Consider the following 17,687-nt stretch of genomic DNA (forward strand, 5'->3'; position numbering starts at 1 on the left):
GTGACGCTTTATACCTAACCAGGGTACAAAACCATTACCACTTATCAGGGTAACAGTTTAGAAATCTAAGGCATTAAAATTATATTAAGGAATAAAACTAATCTACAAGCACACAAATAAGCTGAACAGCATTACATTTTATACCACCAGAATTAATTTTTAATGCTCATAGTAGACTACTGTCTGATTTATACTTAAGCAGGATGACACAGTATATAATATAATTGAAGACCTTCTGATCTATATCAAGGGCCAACAAACTAAGGACTGATGCCTGTTTCTGCTAAGAAAGGTATTTACATTTTTAAAGGTTGTAAAAACAAAATGAAAACAGAATTTGCAGTCCACAAAGTCTAACATATTTACTAACTAAAAAAGTTTGCCAACAGTGGTCTACGTGAAAAAGTATTTTCTCATGACTTATTGAACTAAAAGCTAATAAGTAAAAGAAACAAAAGCTTCATGGAGCAGCGACTGGAGTAGATAGCAGCAGCAAGAGAAAACAAGAACTATTAGCAACAATGCTATGAAAATAAATGGAGTCAACACTTAGATTTTTCCAAAAACCATTTAGTAAAAACAAAAAGGCTTCTTAATGGAAAGAGAAAAGCATAGGCTTACAAACTGGATATGTGAACACATAAAAAAAATTATAAGCATAAATTTATGGGTTTAACATAAACGTGATAGAAAAAAAAAAGAGCCTTATACTTTTTTCTTCTTAGAAGCAGCAGCAGAACAACAAGAATGATGAAATGCTTCATATCTGTTTGTTCGAGAACGGAAGGACAGGTGTGAGGTGGGTAACCGTAAACTGTCACAAGCATTAAAGCCTAAGGGCACTGTTGAGTCCATTATTGTGTGTATAAAACTGAAACACTTCAAATGATGTTGTATAGAACTAGAGGCACGATTCTTAAGAGACCATTCATTCTCCATTTCTATCAGACGGAAAGATGACATATTATATATTCATCCACAAAACGTTTCTTAGGGCCACGGGGCCACGGGAGTGAAAGCGCCAAATGCTAACCACTGGACAACCTGGGAAATCCTATATTTTTCTAATTTTTTTTTCTCAATTTTAAAATTCAGATACTATTTGTCCTATCTGTCTCATAAGGTTTTTGTAGGAATCAAATGAAAAAAAAAAAACAAAAAACAGCTGCTAAACGTTTTGTAAACTGAAACAAATGTATTATAATAAAAATCATACACGTGACCCTACCTAGTCTGAAGAGGTAAAGCATCAATGATGGGATGATTACCAGTTATTTAATGAGGCCTATGCGAAGATCAATTTTCAAATTTCAATCCATTACTTACATCAACCATCGTATCCCCTTTCGCATTAATTCCTGATAAAGCAGCAAGGTACTGGCAATTCTACAGGCATAACACACAACTCCTGTTACTGCCTAATGAAGAAATACAAAGTGTCAATATTTGGTGCTCACTGTGGTACAGGGTAAGAAAAACTTTCACATAAAATTTTCAAGCTTTTGTGTTTTTATCATTAAAAACACAGTAAGCTACTAATTTCTAAAAGCTAAAGACAGATATAACCACAATAAAAATTTTAAATAAACATAATGGTAAAAATGCACTGTCTCAATGGAGAAAATTTTCGTATGAGTTCAAGAAAGGATACAAAGAAGAAAGAACACAAAAATTTGTCATGGGTAAAAATCTAAATGAATAATTTCCTAAATTACATAGGTGTATATAAAGATACACCTTTTATTGCTTCTACTATTAATAAGATAATTTTAATTCAAATGTCTATATAGTCATTTAATTAAATACTAACCTTAGCCATGCTGGCATCCCCATCTAAATCATAACGTGGATGTACTTTAGGGAGGGAAACTGAAATAATTAAAATCAGAAATAAAAAATTATGAATTATTTCATCCTTCATACATCAACCTCCAAATTAAACATTAACCTCTAAATTACCTCTAAATTAAATGTTAGTGGTAAAACTCTTTAATGTTCTTTTCCTGGTTAAAGAAAACCACTTGAACAAAATGCTCATTCCTTAACAAATTTCCTGCACTATTTCTAAGGAGTTTCATTTCTTTTTCTTAAATATATTCCAACATAACAAGCTCAATGCTTTTCTTTAAATCTAAATCAAATCCCAAGATCTAAACAGAAATATAAAACTCCAGGTAATTTTTTTTCACCACTAGAATTAGTAATTTAAAAGATTCCAAAATGCAGATCTAATTTTTCTTAAACTTCAAAGCCTGGAAAAGTGTCCTACTCACCCTGGAAACAATAAATATTTGCTGAGATTTATGATACAAAAGGTTATTTTGAGTGTTAGTAAAATACTAAAAGCAGAGAGCTACAGTAAAACATATATGACGAACTATTTTACCATTTTATAAACAAAATATTTAACGTCAAATTTTGTTGCACACAGGGTTTTAAATTTTACTACTACTCTAATTAACTTACAAAATTTTAATATTTATAAAAGTTGTACATTAATGTCATCATCAGTCGACTTTTTGAAGATGACAATCATTTTTACAGTTTTTTTCCTTTTGGCCATGCCGCATGGCTTGTGGGATCTTAGTTCCCTGACCAGGGATTGAACCTGGGCCCTCAGCAGTGAGAGTGTGGAATCCTACCCCTGTACCGCCAGGGAATTCTCAGGGTTTTTTTTGTTTTTTAAATGGCTAGTAAGAACAATACGAAAAATCCCAACTTACTTTTTTCATATATCAATCCTATTGTACTCAGAGGTTCCCGGCTTACTACAAAGATGGGATTTTCATCAGCAGTTTTAGGGAAATGTTGTGCCAGTCTTCCAGGTTCTAGAACTAAACGTCGTCCTTCATATATAAGTTCTTGATTTGAAGAAATAATTTTGGTCTGTTTATACACCAGTTCATGAAATACAGTAGCACTGTGTGAGAAAAATCCAAAAGGACAACATAATTGGGATAAAAAAAGAGGTAAAAAAAATTTTTTTAACGAGGGCCACAACATCTATTTCTCAGTGATACTTTAGATCATGACCAGTCCACAGAAATGCTGCTTTGTTGATGTGGATACTATAAAGTCTATTAAATTCCACATAATCTGCCTATACAGCAATCAATTCTAAAATATTTTTATGTTTGATACCTATATTGGATATGTGCAATACACAGGAGTTTTAATATTTAATAATAGGGAGCCAATATAGCAGAGAGTTTAAGGGCACAGACTCTGGAATCAGAACAGCCAGATTCAAATTCCAGTTCTTCCACTTACCACTTAATTGTTGTATTACCTTCAGTTACTTAACTCCTCTGTGCTGAGGTTCTTCATCTATAAAATGGGAATAACAGTCTCCACCTCACAGAATTGTTGTGAGGACTAAATGATTTAAATATATAAAGAACTGAGAACAATACTTACAACATGACTATGTAATGTTTGTTAAATGAATTAATAAAATCAGGCATTTTCAAAATGATGTTTTGGGGAAAAAGGTAGATTCTCCCTGAACAGATTCATGAAATCAAATAAACATTCCAGCAGCAATGTTGTGATTCCAAACAAAAAAAAAGCCACTTTCAAAAAGCCTCTGCTGTGATTTTTGGCTCAGGCTTGGGTGGGCTTTTTATGTTCATGCACACTCTTAAGATGAAATAGTGGCCAACACCTATGGTACATATCTATTCAGGCTATTAAGCACCAAAATAAAGATGAAAAATATATTTTAACCTAACGTTACATGAATATTATTTTATTCATTATATTTACATTATATTTAATGTTTATAATATTGTTAGATATAGATTAGACAAAAATGTATAAAATATTATTCCATCTAATTGATTTTATTCCTTAATAAATTATCAGAGAAAGTCTCTTTTTGAGTTTTATGAGGCATCAAAACTGCTGAGTCTTGTCAAACAGCAATCAAGGCATATAGAAAGGGTGTAATGTTTTTTTGCCTTTCATTTTAAAAAACATTTTTTTTGAGATCTTTGTAGATTCATGTGCAGTTGAAAGAAATTATAGGGAGAGACACTATATACCTTTTACTCAGTTTCCCCCAATGGTAACATCTTGCATTAGTACAATATTACAATCAGGATCTTGACACTGGTATAATCCACCTATTTTATTCAGATTTCCCTAGTTCCACATGTAAGGATGTGTGTGATTTAATTATGTAGTTTTATCACATGGGTAGATTTTTATCACATGGGTGTAATGTGTTTTTTTAAGATAAAACAAATGGTTATTTCCCTAGTACTCAATAAGGGCTTTATGCCACATATGCAAATAATAACTACACTAACTATCTTTAAGACTTACACTTCAATATTTTTTAAGTGACAGGACAATATTCTTAATAAAACCTGGCCCATTTATTAGTAAATGCTATTTGTAGTTATATGTGATTATGTAATTTGAGAGAAAGCACAGAAAGGAAAATAGTCCTGCAAAACTTGCAATGTAAGAACAAGCTAATTTACCTGTAAATTTTAGAAAATTAGAAAACTAATCCTTTTACTCCAAAGATAAGTGAAAAGGAATTTACTCAGCACTCAAACGTTTTCTAAGCAGAAAGTGGGTACCTCTTGTGAAGCTGGGACATCTTTTCTACTTCCTCTCCTGATTTATGAAGATACGTAATTATTATATAACAAGACATTATACAGTACAGGAAAAAATATAAAGAGGTACTTACGTATTATAGCTATGAATATAAATTTTATGAGCTGTCATTTGTTGTAGCGAAAAAACATGAATTATCATCCGGTGAAGTATATCACTTGTTTCTGCAAAAAACTGGTCAAAACCCCAACACTTTTCCTGATCTGCCTCAAGGATGTTTGCAAGAACAGGGGTAAGTAGAACTTGAAGACCCCTAAAACAGTATTGAAAAAAGTTACATGAAGAGTGAATGTGTTATATTCTGTCTAGGTACAAAATCATAATATTTACCAACAAATCAAAGGAACTATTATTAGATTAGATTAATTTAAAATTATAAAAAATCTGCCAACTTTTCAGAAAGCCAGGTAACCTTGATTTAATATTGCCTGTCAATGAACCAGGGGTTACGGTATTTTTATGTTAGCTTTTACAGATTATTTTCTTTGATTCTCTCCTTCCCAAGTTTCCTCACTTTTCCAAACATATTCTAACATTGTATATACATGCTATCCAGGTGAGATAAGTTGATTGGAACCCTGTGGTCATGAGGATAAGGTAATGGTTTAATTACAGGGTCATTAATGTCCTTTTAATACGTCACTCCAATACGTAATTTTTTATGTTGAATTCATATGCCTTTTGTAGTACACTTCTTTAGGAAGGAAAATTACTACAATCATTTAGCAACCAATGAATGCCAATTCAACTAGGAATAATCTTTGACTAATAAACTTAAACATTAAAAAAGAAAAGAATGGAAGGACCTTTATCCTTTCTCATGCTTTCACTGAATTTTAAAATCTGCTTAAATAGACTCAATTATGGAATTTCAAGTAGTCTTGAAAATATATTCTTGACTACACGACACTGGAATAATTCCTTGCCTGTTAACAGCTTTTAAGGTATGCAGTGGACATTAAAATTTTTGCCTAACAAGTATCTATTCTCCCTCATTTTGTAAGAGAATCCATACCTCTCTACTCTCTAACTCTACTCCCTGTGCATAGATGGGCATGACAGTCAGGTTTGGTGATTATGATTAGTCAGAAGTGGCCAGGTGGTAGCATGTAAGTTGTTAAATAAGAATCAACCCAGAAATCTTTGCTAAACTATCGGGAAAGAAAGTCTGTCTTTCCACTGAGCTTCCAAAGCTGTGAGAATGTGAATCTGGGAATGCCAGCAGCCATCTTGTGGCTGCCAGGAAAGAGCCTGGCTGAAAGTAAACAGAAATCAGAGAAAAGCAGAACTGAGAGACCAAGTCTTGATGACAGTCTGAATCTGAGGATTCCACTGGGCTCTGAGTTACATACACATGTGAACTTTGAATTATAATGTCAATCTATTTTTCACTTAAATCTTGTTTCACTTTAACGAACTGAGTTAGGTTTTTCTCATTGGCTATCCAGTCTTGACTAATTAATGCATATAAGAAAGAGGATGGTTATCTTTTTTCTGTGGTTGTTGCATTTTTGGTAGTTGATTTTATTGCTGATTGGTAGTACTTAAAGTCCTTACTATTAAAAAAAATCATATAATATACTTTCTGATACCTGAGCAATTTTTGTCAAAAAATTTATAACACGGTGTGCTAAAGAATAATTAGATAAATAAGGCCTGTTACCCTCCTGAAATATGCAATATATAGTTCAGATTGTCAAAGTATTGAGTCTGAGTGTCAGCAATATAGTTATTAAACAGCAGGTGCTCATTTCCTGACCCCTTTAAATGTTATGTTTTGCCTGAGATCTCCAAAATGAGTATTTTCCAAATCAAAATTTAACACAGATCACTATTATAATATTAAATTTCTGCTCTCCAATAAAGTGACCTTCTCTTGGTAATTCTAGCTGCATGACACAATTTTATTTTGGAGAGTTTTTTTTTTTTTTTTTTTAATTTATTTTATTTATTTTTGGCTGCATTGGGTCTTCTTTGCTGCGCGCAGGCTTTCTCTAGTCATGGCAAGCGGGGGCTGCTATTTGTTGCAGCTGTGTGGGCTTCTCATTGCAGTGGCTTTGCTTGTTGTGGAGCACGGGTCTAGGTGTTTGGGCTTCAGTAGTTGTGACTCGTGGGCTCTAGGGCACAGGCTCAGTAGTTGAGGCGCACGGGCTTAGCTGTTCCGTGGCATGTGGGATCTTCCAGGACCAGGGATCGAACCTGTGTCCCCTACATTGGCAGGCAGATTCTTAACCACAGTGCCACCAGGGAAGCCCTGGAGACTTTTCTTTAAGTAACACACAAAAATGAAACTGTCAGTGTAGTGGTTTTCAAAAATGATTTCAGCACTGGAACTACCAGTTTAAATGAGTTTTCACAGCAATATATAAAATGATAGGACATATTTTATTAGCTTGTGATATATATATAGTTTAAATAAATATTTTGAATTAATATATTTATTTACTTATATGTTGAAAGTAATACAAAGAGCACCCACAGATTATAAAAGGCATTAAGCCAGTAAATCATAACCTGTGTGTTTTCACTTGTGGATTATACAATTCCTACACTCAGGAAAAATAGAAGTTAATTCAGTAATTACAAATTCTAAATATTGATGAGTGTCTTGGCTTTATTTCTAGAGTAAAATCTAATAATTTACTCTCAAATTAACACAACTTTGTAAATCAAATATACTTCAAAAAAAAGATACAGCAACAGAAAAAAAAATTTACTCTCTACTTTTAATTTCTTTTACCTTAAATCTCTCTTTGTGATAACAGGATTCATATATAATTTGAGTTCTGGCTGCCATAATAAGTAAGACCTATATGAACATTTGAAATGCTAGAAAAAGTAGTAGAAAACTGTTTTTCTTTCTTTTTTTAAAATTTAATTAATTAATCAATTAATTAATTTATGGCTGCATTGGGTCTTTGTTGCTGTGTGCGGGCTTTCTCTAACTGCGGCTCACGGGGGCTACTCTTCGTTGCAGTGCACGGGCTTCTCATTGCGGTGGCTTCTCTTGTTGTGGAGCATGGGCTGGCTCTAGGTGCGCGGGCTTCAGTAGTTGTGGTGCATGGGCTTAGTTGCTCCGCAGCATGTGGGATCTTCCCAGACCAGGGCTCAAACCCGTGTCCCCTGCATTGGCAGGTGGATTCTTAACCACTGTGCCACTAGGGAAGTCCCGAAAACTGTTATTTCTCACCTTCTGAACAATATGATTACTTTTTGAAAATGAGGATAATATTAAACTTCTTGAGTGCTTGTTTTTTAGAACTCTGGTTATTCCTATCTGTGCCACTATTTGTGCTACGTCATTATGAAGGTCAGCACAAGAGATACCAAGGTCCTTAGCTGGATCCCCACATAGCACACAATTCCAAGACCAGTGATTAGCAATCTCAAAGATGTATGTACGCTCTATGTCCTAAAAGAGATCTGGCAAAATTATTTACATAGACCCAAATCGATCTTTATATTGCCAAAGATGAAAATCACGAATCAAGGCATATGGTTTAATAATATCTACTGAAACATTAAACAAAACAAAACAAAACTACGCTTAAGTATTTGTGACTTCAGTCAACAAAGATTTCAAACACCAAAGTGCAAAAGAGAACTGGGTACACTATATTTACCGAGAAAGACTACAAGAAACAGGCATGTCTCCACTCCAGTCAATTGGTCCATTTTCTGCTTTCTGTACTCCAGATATTGCACCAGAAGGCTTTCCAGTAATTATTTTATACCTTGGGGGGAATAAAAGCAGATTAAAATAAGTAGTTTGTTACTGCATAGCCTATCAATGGGCTTTGCAAAAATATTTCCTCAGTTGCACCTACAATTATCTACTAGACGAAACTTTGTGATTGATGTTCACAGGATCCATAAAACAATCAAAATACTTTGAATCTGACTGACTGAAGTAGAATAGTGGCTGTACGATTACTTTACTTATGCCATAATTAATTTTCATTTGGGTTCTCACAGTGCCATAAAACAGCATCTTGATGTTCACAACAAAAATATTAATTTTTCCATCTGAAAAAATTGAGCAAACACAAAAAAAGTTATGTTACAGAATATCTCTAGACCATAAAAAAAAGCATCTAATCCCTCTTACCCAGATTATCCAAAGGCACAGTCAACTGGACCATGAAATTACTGGAGAATGAACAATAGCTTTCTTTAAAAAAAAAAAAAAGATAAAACTACACATAGCACAGTAACAGAAAATTTTTGCATATCGAAAACATATATACACATATAGGAATAGATGTGTGTACCAAAATTAAAAGTCAAAACTTAATCTGCTTCTTGAGGAAGGTGACAAAAATAAAGATGACTTAAAGAAAGAGATGGATGGGGAAGCTAGAGAATACTAATAATGATAGAGGCAAGGCAGCCTTTCAGGTGTCAGCACTTTCCAAAACAAAACCTTAAAGTAGGAGAGGAAAACAAGGTTCATGCCTTCCAGATGAAAATGTAAATCATAACACAGCAGAATCTTACATAAATTTATAAATATTATTTCTGGCATAATTTTTTTGGTTTGTTTAATGTCTACATAAATGTGCCCTGAGCAAATTAATATATTCTTTAAAACAGCAGAAGAAACCAGTACAACTGATTTGGACCGCTTGCTGCTTCTTCAGTAGAGGCAGCCAGGACTTCTGCCTTAAGAGATTTTTCAGAGAAGAAGGAAATTAATGTGAAAAATAAGTTGCATTCATGTGAGAACCATGTGACTGTGGAGAAATAAGCAGAGATATGTGAGATTAATGCAAGAAAAGAGAAGTGAATAGAATGAATGACAGAATTCTTAATCAAGGTAACGCTTATAAATTCTTGAAAAAACTGAACTAATTTTGTTAAGATCCATATACAAATACATTTAGTAACATGTAAATGAGATGCTGAGGGATCATCATGGCTATAATGTGAGATGAATACATCACTCAATAGTAAAGTAAAACAGTCATTATTACTTCTTTAAGCGCTTCTGAACATTCATTAGCATCAGTATTCATAAACAGTTGAGTTTCTGTGCAAATAAAGAAAAAAATTCTTCTAATGGTATTATCTGCCCACATGGTGGTCAGATAAAATCATCAGGTATTCCTAGTTGCTTATAAGTCATGTTTCCTTTATTTAGGGAGCATCACACTTTTATTTAATCCATTTTTAGGGCAGCAAGACATACTGATACTGCTTTAAAACACCTATGACAATAAAAACATGATTAACTGTTGGACACACTTTATGTTTCATGAGGAAAAACAGAAATTGACTCTTAGCCTTCATTAATGAGGAGATTTTATAAAAACGACACTGCTGTAAAGCAGTCTCAAGATGATGCTATACCAAAATCATCAGTACAGTTCCCATGAATTTGTACACTGTCCTTGCTGGAAAACATTTAGATATCCAGGTTTTAGCAAAAGTCATCGTTACCAGTTGAACCGGTTTACTTCCGCAAACAAACAAAACAGAAAATATGCTTCTACTAATTTTCTGAGATGAGATTAGATAAAAGATTGTATTTTTACAGTTGTGATTATTACTTTATCATGTTTGCTTATAAAGGGCAGGGTCAAACATATATATAAAGTTCTGAGAGAAATGTTAAGATCTAAAAGAATGGTTGAACATGTTAGGCTGTCAAGTGAGTTACTTCACTAAACCAAACAATCATAACCTCATAAGTTTTATGTGTACATAGGTTGGCTGTTTCTCATAAGACAAGGTCATTCACTAATTTCTTTTAAAATAAAAAGTGTGGCCAATGTATGGATGAATTTTATAATAGATTTCACATCTAAAAATCCATCCCTCTTTTCTTCCATTATTTGGTTTACAGTAGTGACTCTCTACACAATAATTATTTCCTAATAATTATGTCAGTACATAAATGTATAATGTACTAGTAATATGCCTTCAGGCTTTGGACTGAAACTGCAACACGAAAAAAATGTAATATTACATTAAACGTTATTTTTGAAATGGTTAAAGAAATCAGGTCAGCTCAGGGTAAGAACCGTATTTCTTTTTTTTTTTTTTTGCGGTACACAGACCCCTCACTGCTGCGGCCCCTCCCGCCACGGAGCACAGGCTCCGGACGCGCAGGCCCAGCAGCCATGGCCCACGGGCCCAGCCACTCCGCGGGCATGTGGGATCTTCCCGGACCGGGGCACGAACCCACGTCCCCCGCATCGGCAGGTGGACTCCCAACCACTGCGCCACCAGGGAAGTCCCTGTATTTCTTTTTGATCCGCTAATGGTTCTAGTACTCCACAGAAGTTCTATTTTTTTTTTTTTTTTGGTTACATGGAGGAAAAAGCCTGATAAGGACACAGAAAACTAAATATACAGTGCATTGAAATAAACTCCAGAAAGCAGTGTATTTTTAATACGAATCAAAGACTGGATGCCATTTATGCTTTGTACATAAGATAGTTAAACATGGTATGAAACGGTATGCCTATACACTTTGATAAGGCTGCATTCTTATTAAAAAACCAAATAGCTTAAAATATCAGAAATGATGGCTAGATCAATTTTCAGTAGCGTACCCCTCTAACATGATGAAACAAAATAAGATAGAGATACATTTAAAAAATTATTTATAATTTTAGATGGAGAAACCACTTACATCACTTCCTTATTCCTACGTGGCCCTTCAAATGGTCTAAATGGCAGTGATCCAGTAGCTGCATGGTAAAATGTTACCCCAATGCTCCAAAGATCAACAGTCGCTCCATATTTCTTCTGATGATCTTTTCTCAGCACTGCTCTCTCATACATATCAGGATGCTTTAAAAAGAAAAAAAAAGCTACTAACTTGTGTTCTATAATACATTACACAAAAATGGGTATTCAATGATGCTTGGAAATTCTATTATATTTTCCTAATTATTTCACTTTCCCAATCTGAAGAGGCTATTTCACATCCTGCCCGTTCTCCTCAAACCTCCAACACCGTCTCCTTCGACCCTCAATTTTCATGACCTCACTTCATAATTCAATGAAGAAATGGAAGAAATCAGAGATCAACTCTCCCTTATGTCTGTTTCCAAATACCAACCTACCTGAATCTGTGTCCAGAGCTAAGCCTACTTTCCAGTTATAATGGAACTGCTCCTATCAAAGGCTAACTTTTCCATCTGTATTATGGGGCCCATCATATCATCTCACCAATTCTAGAAATCAATTCCTGTAACTACCACTTTTATTTTATGCATCAATTTCCCTTCGTATGGATCATTCCTTTCAGCTTACACACATGCTTTAATAGCTCCCATTAAAAAAAAAAACCTAAATAGACCCTACATCCCCTTGTAGCTATCACCCAAATCTCTGCTTCCCTCCATAGCAAAACTCAAAATAGCTGTCCACACTTACAACTGCCTTATTTCCTCATCTCCCATTCAAGCCAATGGCATTAAATATTACCTATATCCTTTAACTCCCCAAACTATCTCTTGTCCTGGGCTCTGGATTCATATATCCTACTGTTTTCTTGAATGTCTAAAAGGTAGCTTAAATTTAAGGTATCCAAAATAGATCCTTGGTCTTCCGACTCAAACCTGTTTCCTTCTAATCTTTATCCTTTAAGTAAATGGTACCATCATCTACCCAGTCGCTCATACCCAAAACATATCAGGCAGCCTTGACTCCTCTCCCTCATCTCTCACATGCAATCCAGCTGAGCAAGTCATATAGGCTCTGAGATGAAAATTTAATTTTCTAGAATTAATTCAGAGGACTAGCCTGACTAGGTACACTGGGGGATACAGCAACTGAGACAAGTAGCTGGTCTGATGTTAAACACACGTCCTTAAGCACAGAATACACTATGATACAGTTGTGGAGAACAGGTGGAACTTAGAGGGCATGGCTTAGGAGCTTACAGATCCAGACAGAGACTGTGATGGACATTAAGCTCTGCAGAGGACAACCAGTGGTCATACATGCTTAGCCTCGTGACATTTGTCTTTATGTTAGTTATGCGCTGGAACTTAAAAGATTTTTCGAAGATAAAGCTACAAGAGTGTACTCTCGATCAAAGTAGAGTCATCTCCCAAATGATGCCAAACGAAAACAATGCCTTACGACATTGTGGTATTTGGCAGTGACCCAAGGGACTGGGAACCCATGCAGATAACAGTGCTGGGAGGGTGTTTCTAAATGATGCAGTTTATGAATCTGACTCTCAAAGGGTCACAAGCCCTGGATTATTATTTTTTGGGGGGATGGGTGGCCTCTTTTGGGAAATACATTTTAATGAGAAATCAGAAGAGGTGATAAGCATGAGGAGCTTAAGTGAGTGTCCCAACATGCCTACCAGACACACGGGGGCTGAGTGGTCTTGCTGGTTCTGTGGCAGAGCACCTAAAGCAACTACTGGCCAAAGAAGCGCTGGCCAGACCTTTGACCCAGCAGCCAGTACTTAGTGCATCAAGGTGCTGTGAAGAGGCCAAGAGTACCTGGACATGCCTGATATCTTCTGGAACATGAGGCCGCCAACCTGGGAAGAGGAGATACAGCGATTCTAGAAGGAGACAAAGGGGGATCTCCTCAAACGGTGCAATAATACACTGCCTAATTGGTACAGCTGGAAGGCCTTCCCTGGGCAGTGACGGACTGATTGTGGCCTGACACAGGCTGGTCTGACGTATCTATGCCCAGTGGCTCTCTCGCAAATGTGCTACTTGTACTTGTGTAGGGACCAGTATTACTGGGCCTGGGTGTCTGCATCTGAGATAGGAGCATAAGGACAAACCTACTGCAAGTTCTCAGATATTATTAAGATAGCCATCATATTAAAAATGGCAGAAGAAAAAATGCTGGTGTTTCCTTTGGTCTTTAACACACAAAAAGGAGAAGATTCAACATCTGGTCTGGGAATTCCAAAATGAGAAAAGTTTTCATTTAAATACATAAATATTTCTAGATTGCTGAGCTTCAGGCCATTATGTGTCTCATTTTATAACTGTGGTGTACTGTATTAGAAAACAGGGCTGGGCATAATCTGAAATAGGAAAAATAGATCCGAGTAAAATTTTAGCCAAGAGAACAGCATGGACTTGGAGTAAATTTATTTAATAATTTAAATAATGTTTAAATGTTTCGTTCTTTCCATTTTAAAAGTCTGTTAGAGGCAAAAGCTGACCTGCGGTCCTAGGAGAATATGTGAAAGACTGACAGTTGGTAATAGGGATCAACCTCCTGAACGCTAGTACTGTACTGCTGTTTGGTTTTTTTGGTTATCACAGTAACTGGGAAGGGCTACTGGTATTTAGTGGGCAGAGACCAGAGATGAGAGACATCCTGTCAAATATGAAACAGTTCTGAAAAATAAGCTTCTGACATCTTGCATGACTTTTGAATATCTTGCCGGATATTTGTGCAGGAAAGAGGTTTTATAATGATCTCAGTTTGTTTTATATATAAACAATGTATTTTTGTACATAAAGTAAACAAAGTATTTTTGCAGCTACAGGAATGCAGTACATGTAAATCTACTTTGTTTAGTTAGAAACTTTATCAAGAATTATTCACTGCTTTGGAAAATCATGTCAGTGACAACACAACACCTGTGATATGTGACTCACCAATACAACATACAAGTTATCACTGCACGTGCACTGGAGGTGTTATTACATACAGGTGAAAGCGTCCGATTACTTACGTTTTCTGCCAGTGAAGGTGCTCCTAAACTTTTACATATTAACTATCTATGATTTTATTATATTTTCCTTTATATTATTATTAAGATACTATGCTATTCTTTTAATTAGGTATGCAGGTGATTATATTATCTAAGAATTTCATTTTAAGATACTGAAAAGAACATTGTAAAACATTTATTATAAAAAGGGGGCGATCATACACGGTAAAACCACTAGCCTGTATGCCCTGGCTGCCTTCTGCTTACTTCTCCAATTCCAACTCCTACCACCTGCCTCTTCACTCACTAAACTGCAGCTATTCTGTCATCCTCTCTGTTTCTCAAACATCCAAGGTCATTCTTATTTCTAGGCCTTTGCAGTTGCTTGTAATGCTTTTCCCCCAAATCTCTGCATGGCTTGCTTCTTTTTATCATTTAAGTGTCAGTTCACTTAGGACTGAAAGGAGGCTTCCCCCAGCTATCTTCTTCCTGCTAGTCACTATTTTATTACCTAATATTGTCTTTCCAACACTTTAATTATCTGAATTTATCTTATTTACTTGTCTGTTGTCCTCACTAGATTGTGGGTTCCATAAGAGCAGAAATCATGTACATTTGGTTCATCACAGAAGTCCCAGTTCCTAGAACAGTGCCTGGTACCTAAATAACTGTTGGATGAATGTAATCCATTTTTAGGTATTCTTAATAAAGACTACCAAAATATAATAGATTAATTTGGGGAGATATATTGATAGAACAAGACATCTTAATTCATGCCAGACTTAGTATAATCTGAATAAAGCTATGGGGCCAGGTAGACTTTATTCATGTTATAAGATTACAATGGCAGAATCCAGTTGGAAAAAAAGTCACAGATTCTAAGACTTTTAAAACAAAACCCAGAGCCATGAGCAATTAGTGATAGCTGTATATTATAAACTTCCTGATTACATGTTAAATATACTTATTTTTCAGTGTCTTTTCTTAAGTGTTTCAAATGTTTACTAACTTCACACAAACACACCTACATAATCTGTTTCAACCACAGAGCTTTTCTAGTTTTCTAGCATCTCAAATTAGATCTTTTAGAGGCATTCAATTTTATGTGTGTTTCTAACAACTATTCTTTTTGTCTTTCAATAACCAACCTCCCTGAAGAGAATCTTCTGCTTCAGAATTATAATGAAGTTTCCTCTACAGGGAAGAGTACTATAACAAGTTTGTAATGTATTAACTGCTCTGTTCCAAATAAGGAAGCCTTTACTAGTTAGATGTTTCTGGAGTGTACAGACAGTTCTTTCTTTTAATATAGATGAATAACATTAGTAAAATTATTTAAGATTATTATAAAACTTGTAAGAATTTTTAACAGAAATAACCCCCTGAGAAACCGATATTTAATACCTCATTACAAACCATATTCATTAGAATAGAAAATTTAATTTTTGCCATAAAAGTTGACATTTCATAGTGAACTGGTTGACCAATTATCCATATTTACAATATATCCAACTTCTTTAAATAAAATTATTAGTGATACATGACTTACCAAATATTCTTCTGTGCCATACAGAGAAACAAACTGCTCATCATCTTCTAATTCTCTAGCTGCACCAAAATCTGTGAGTTTGTACACAGACTGTCCGTCTTCCCCTATTACACGCATGATATTTCCTGGCTTAATATCACGGTGAACTATGCCATTTTCTCGGAGATGATTCATTCCACCCACTTCAACAATAAATATAAAACACAGGAAATCATAATGTAGGTATCTATGCATATGTATGCGTGCATCACTCACTAATATTAATATTAATATTAATTTATATTCACTCAGTGTAAGTTTTTACATAAGTTGGTCCAAAGTCATTTTAATCAAAGAAGTAACAGATTATACTTATATTTTGTATTCCATGTTTGAGTAATGAGGAGTTTTAGAATGATAAGGACCAATATGGTCTAAGGAAGAGTCCAATCTCTCTTAAACACTATCAAGAAAATGGAACACAACAGTCTTAAGCCTATGACCTCCAGAATTACTTTTGGTTATATACCTGTGGGCCATCTGCTTAAACTTAAGAATGAAGATTCCCAAGAAAGATAATCTTTCACCACAATTATACATTTTTACCTTGGGAAAAAATTCCACAAAAGAGTAAACTGGACTCGATACATAATATAGTAAAAAAAAAAGTAATAGAAGGAGGCAAAGTGTCAGACTTGTTTCCACAAAAATATATTTCTCATATGCTTAGTGCTCTTCTAAAAATGCCATTTTCTTTTCTTTCTTTTTTTTTTAAGGACAAAGGTGGCAAAACTGCTGAAATTAAGCTGTTTGGGCTAACTGACATGCAATGTCACAGAGTGATAGTCTGAAACATTTGTTTGACAGCTGATAGATGAGTGCCCAAGCATGACATATAAAAATAAGTTTAGGGGTATCAACATTCAATTACGAAAGCTCAGAACTACCAGTACACTTAGGAAGGCATCAATCATCTATAACTTCTATTTGATTTTCTAGGCTGTAGCACATATTGCTTCTTTTTCATTTTACCCTCACCTAAGTAGTCTCTACTGCTTCCAGTGTCAAGTTCAAGAATTCCCACTAACCTCATACTTTATCACTGGGCTTTTCCTATTCTTCAAATATTGATTCATTTCCTTCCAAGAAGATATTATTCCCTTTGGTTGCCATATATATTTTTTAATAACAGCTTTGTTGAGATAAAATTTACATATCATAAAACTCATTTTTTAAAGTAGTTAAGAGTCACGGAGTGTACAACCATCACCACCAATTTCAGAACATTTCCATTACGCCAAAAAGAACCCCACGTCTATTAGCAGTCACTCCTCGACTCCACCCTCCCCTCAAGGCCCTGACCACCATTACTCTGCTTTCTGTCTCTATGGATCTGCCTATTCCGGACATTTCACGTAAATGGAATCATACAAATATTGTGGCCTTTTGTGTCTGGCATTTTTCAAGTTATATCCATATTATAGCATGTATCACTACTTCACTCTTGTAATGAACAAATAATATTCCATTGTATGGATATACCACATTTTGTTTACCTATTCATCAGTTGATGGATACTGGGCTACTTCCTTTTTTTTGTTGTTATTATAAATACTGGTGTACAAGTTTTTGTGTGGATTTTAAATTCTTTTAGATAAATACCTACTAGCGGAATTGCTAAGTCATATGGTAATTCTGTTTATTAACCTTTTGAGGAACTGTCAGACTGTTGTCCAAAGAGGCTGCACATTTTTACACCACCACCAACGGTATATGAGGGGTTCAATTTCTCCACAGCCTCGTCAACACTTGGTTCTGTTTTGTCTTCTTGATTTTAGCCATCCTAGTGGGTGTGTAGTGGCAGCTCTTAATTGT

At 35.0% G+C, this 17,687-nt stretch overlaps 1 protein-coding gene across 1 annotated transcript in view; it reads right to left on the bottom strand.

Moving 5' to 3' along the window:
- TBK1 (TANK binding kinase 1) overlaps positions 1 to 17,687 on the bottom strand; it is a 40,987-nt gene that overhangs the window by 11,516 nt on the left and 11,784 nt on the right. Inside the window, exons 5-11 of the mRNA XM_024736947.1 lie at positions 15,834 to 16,015; positions 11,267 to 11,427; positions 8,253 to 8,363; positions 4,703 to 4,882; positions 2,724 to 2,920; positions 1,811 to 1,869; positions 1,327 to 1,418 (exon numbers count right to left, since the gene is read on the bottom strand). Of these exons, the coding sequence (XP_024592715.1) occupies positions 1,327 to 1,418; positions 1,811 to 1,869; positions 2,724 to 2,920; positions 4,703 to 4,882; positions 8,253 to 8,363; positions 11,267 to 11,427; positions 15,834 to 16,015 (982 nt within the window). The remainder of the gene's footprint in view (positions 1 to 1,326; positions 1,419 to 1,810; positions 1,870 to 2,723; positions 2,921 to 4,702; positions 4,883 to 8,252; positions 8,364 to 11,266; positions 11,428 to 15,833; positions 16,016 to 17,687) is intronic.

This window comes from Neophocaena asiaeorientalis, unplaced genomic scaffold, assembly GCF_003031525.2.
Source record: "Neophocaena asiaeorientalis asiaeorientalis breed wild unplaced genomic scaffold, Neophocaena_asiaeorientalis_V1.1 scaffold134, whole genome shotgun sequence".
In the NCBI taxonomy this organism is placed as follows: Eukaryota; Metazoa; Chordata; class Mammalia; order Artiodactyla; family Phocoenidae; genus Neophocaena; species Neophocaena asiaeorientalis.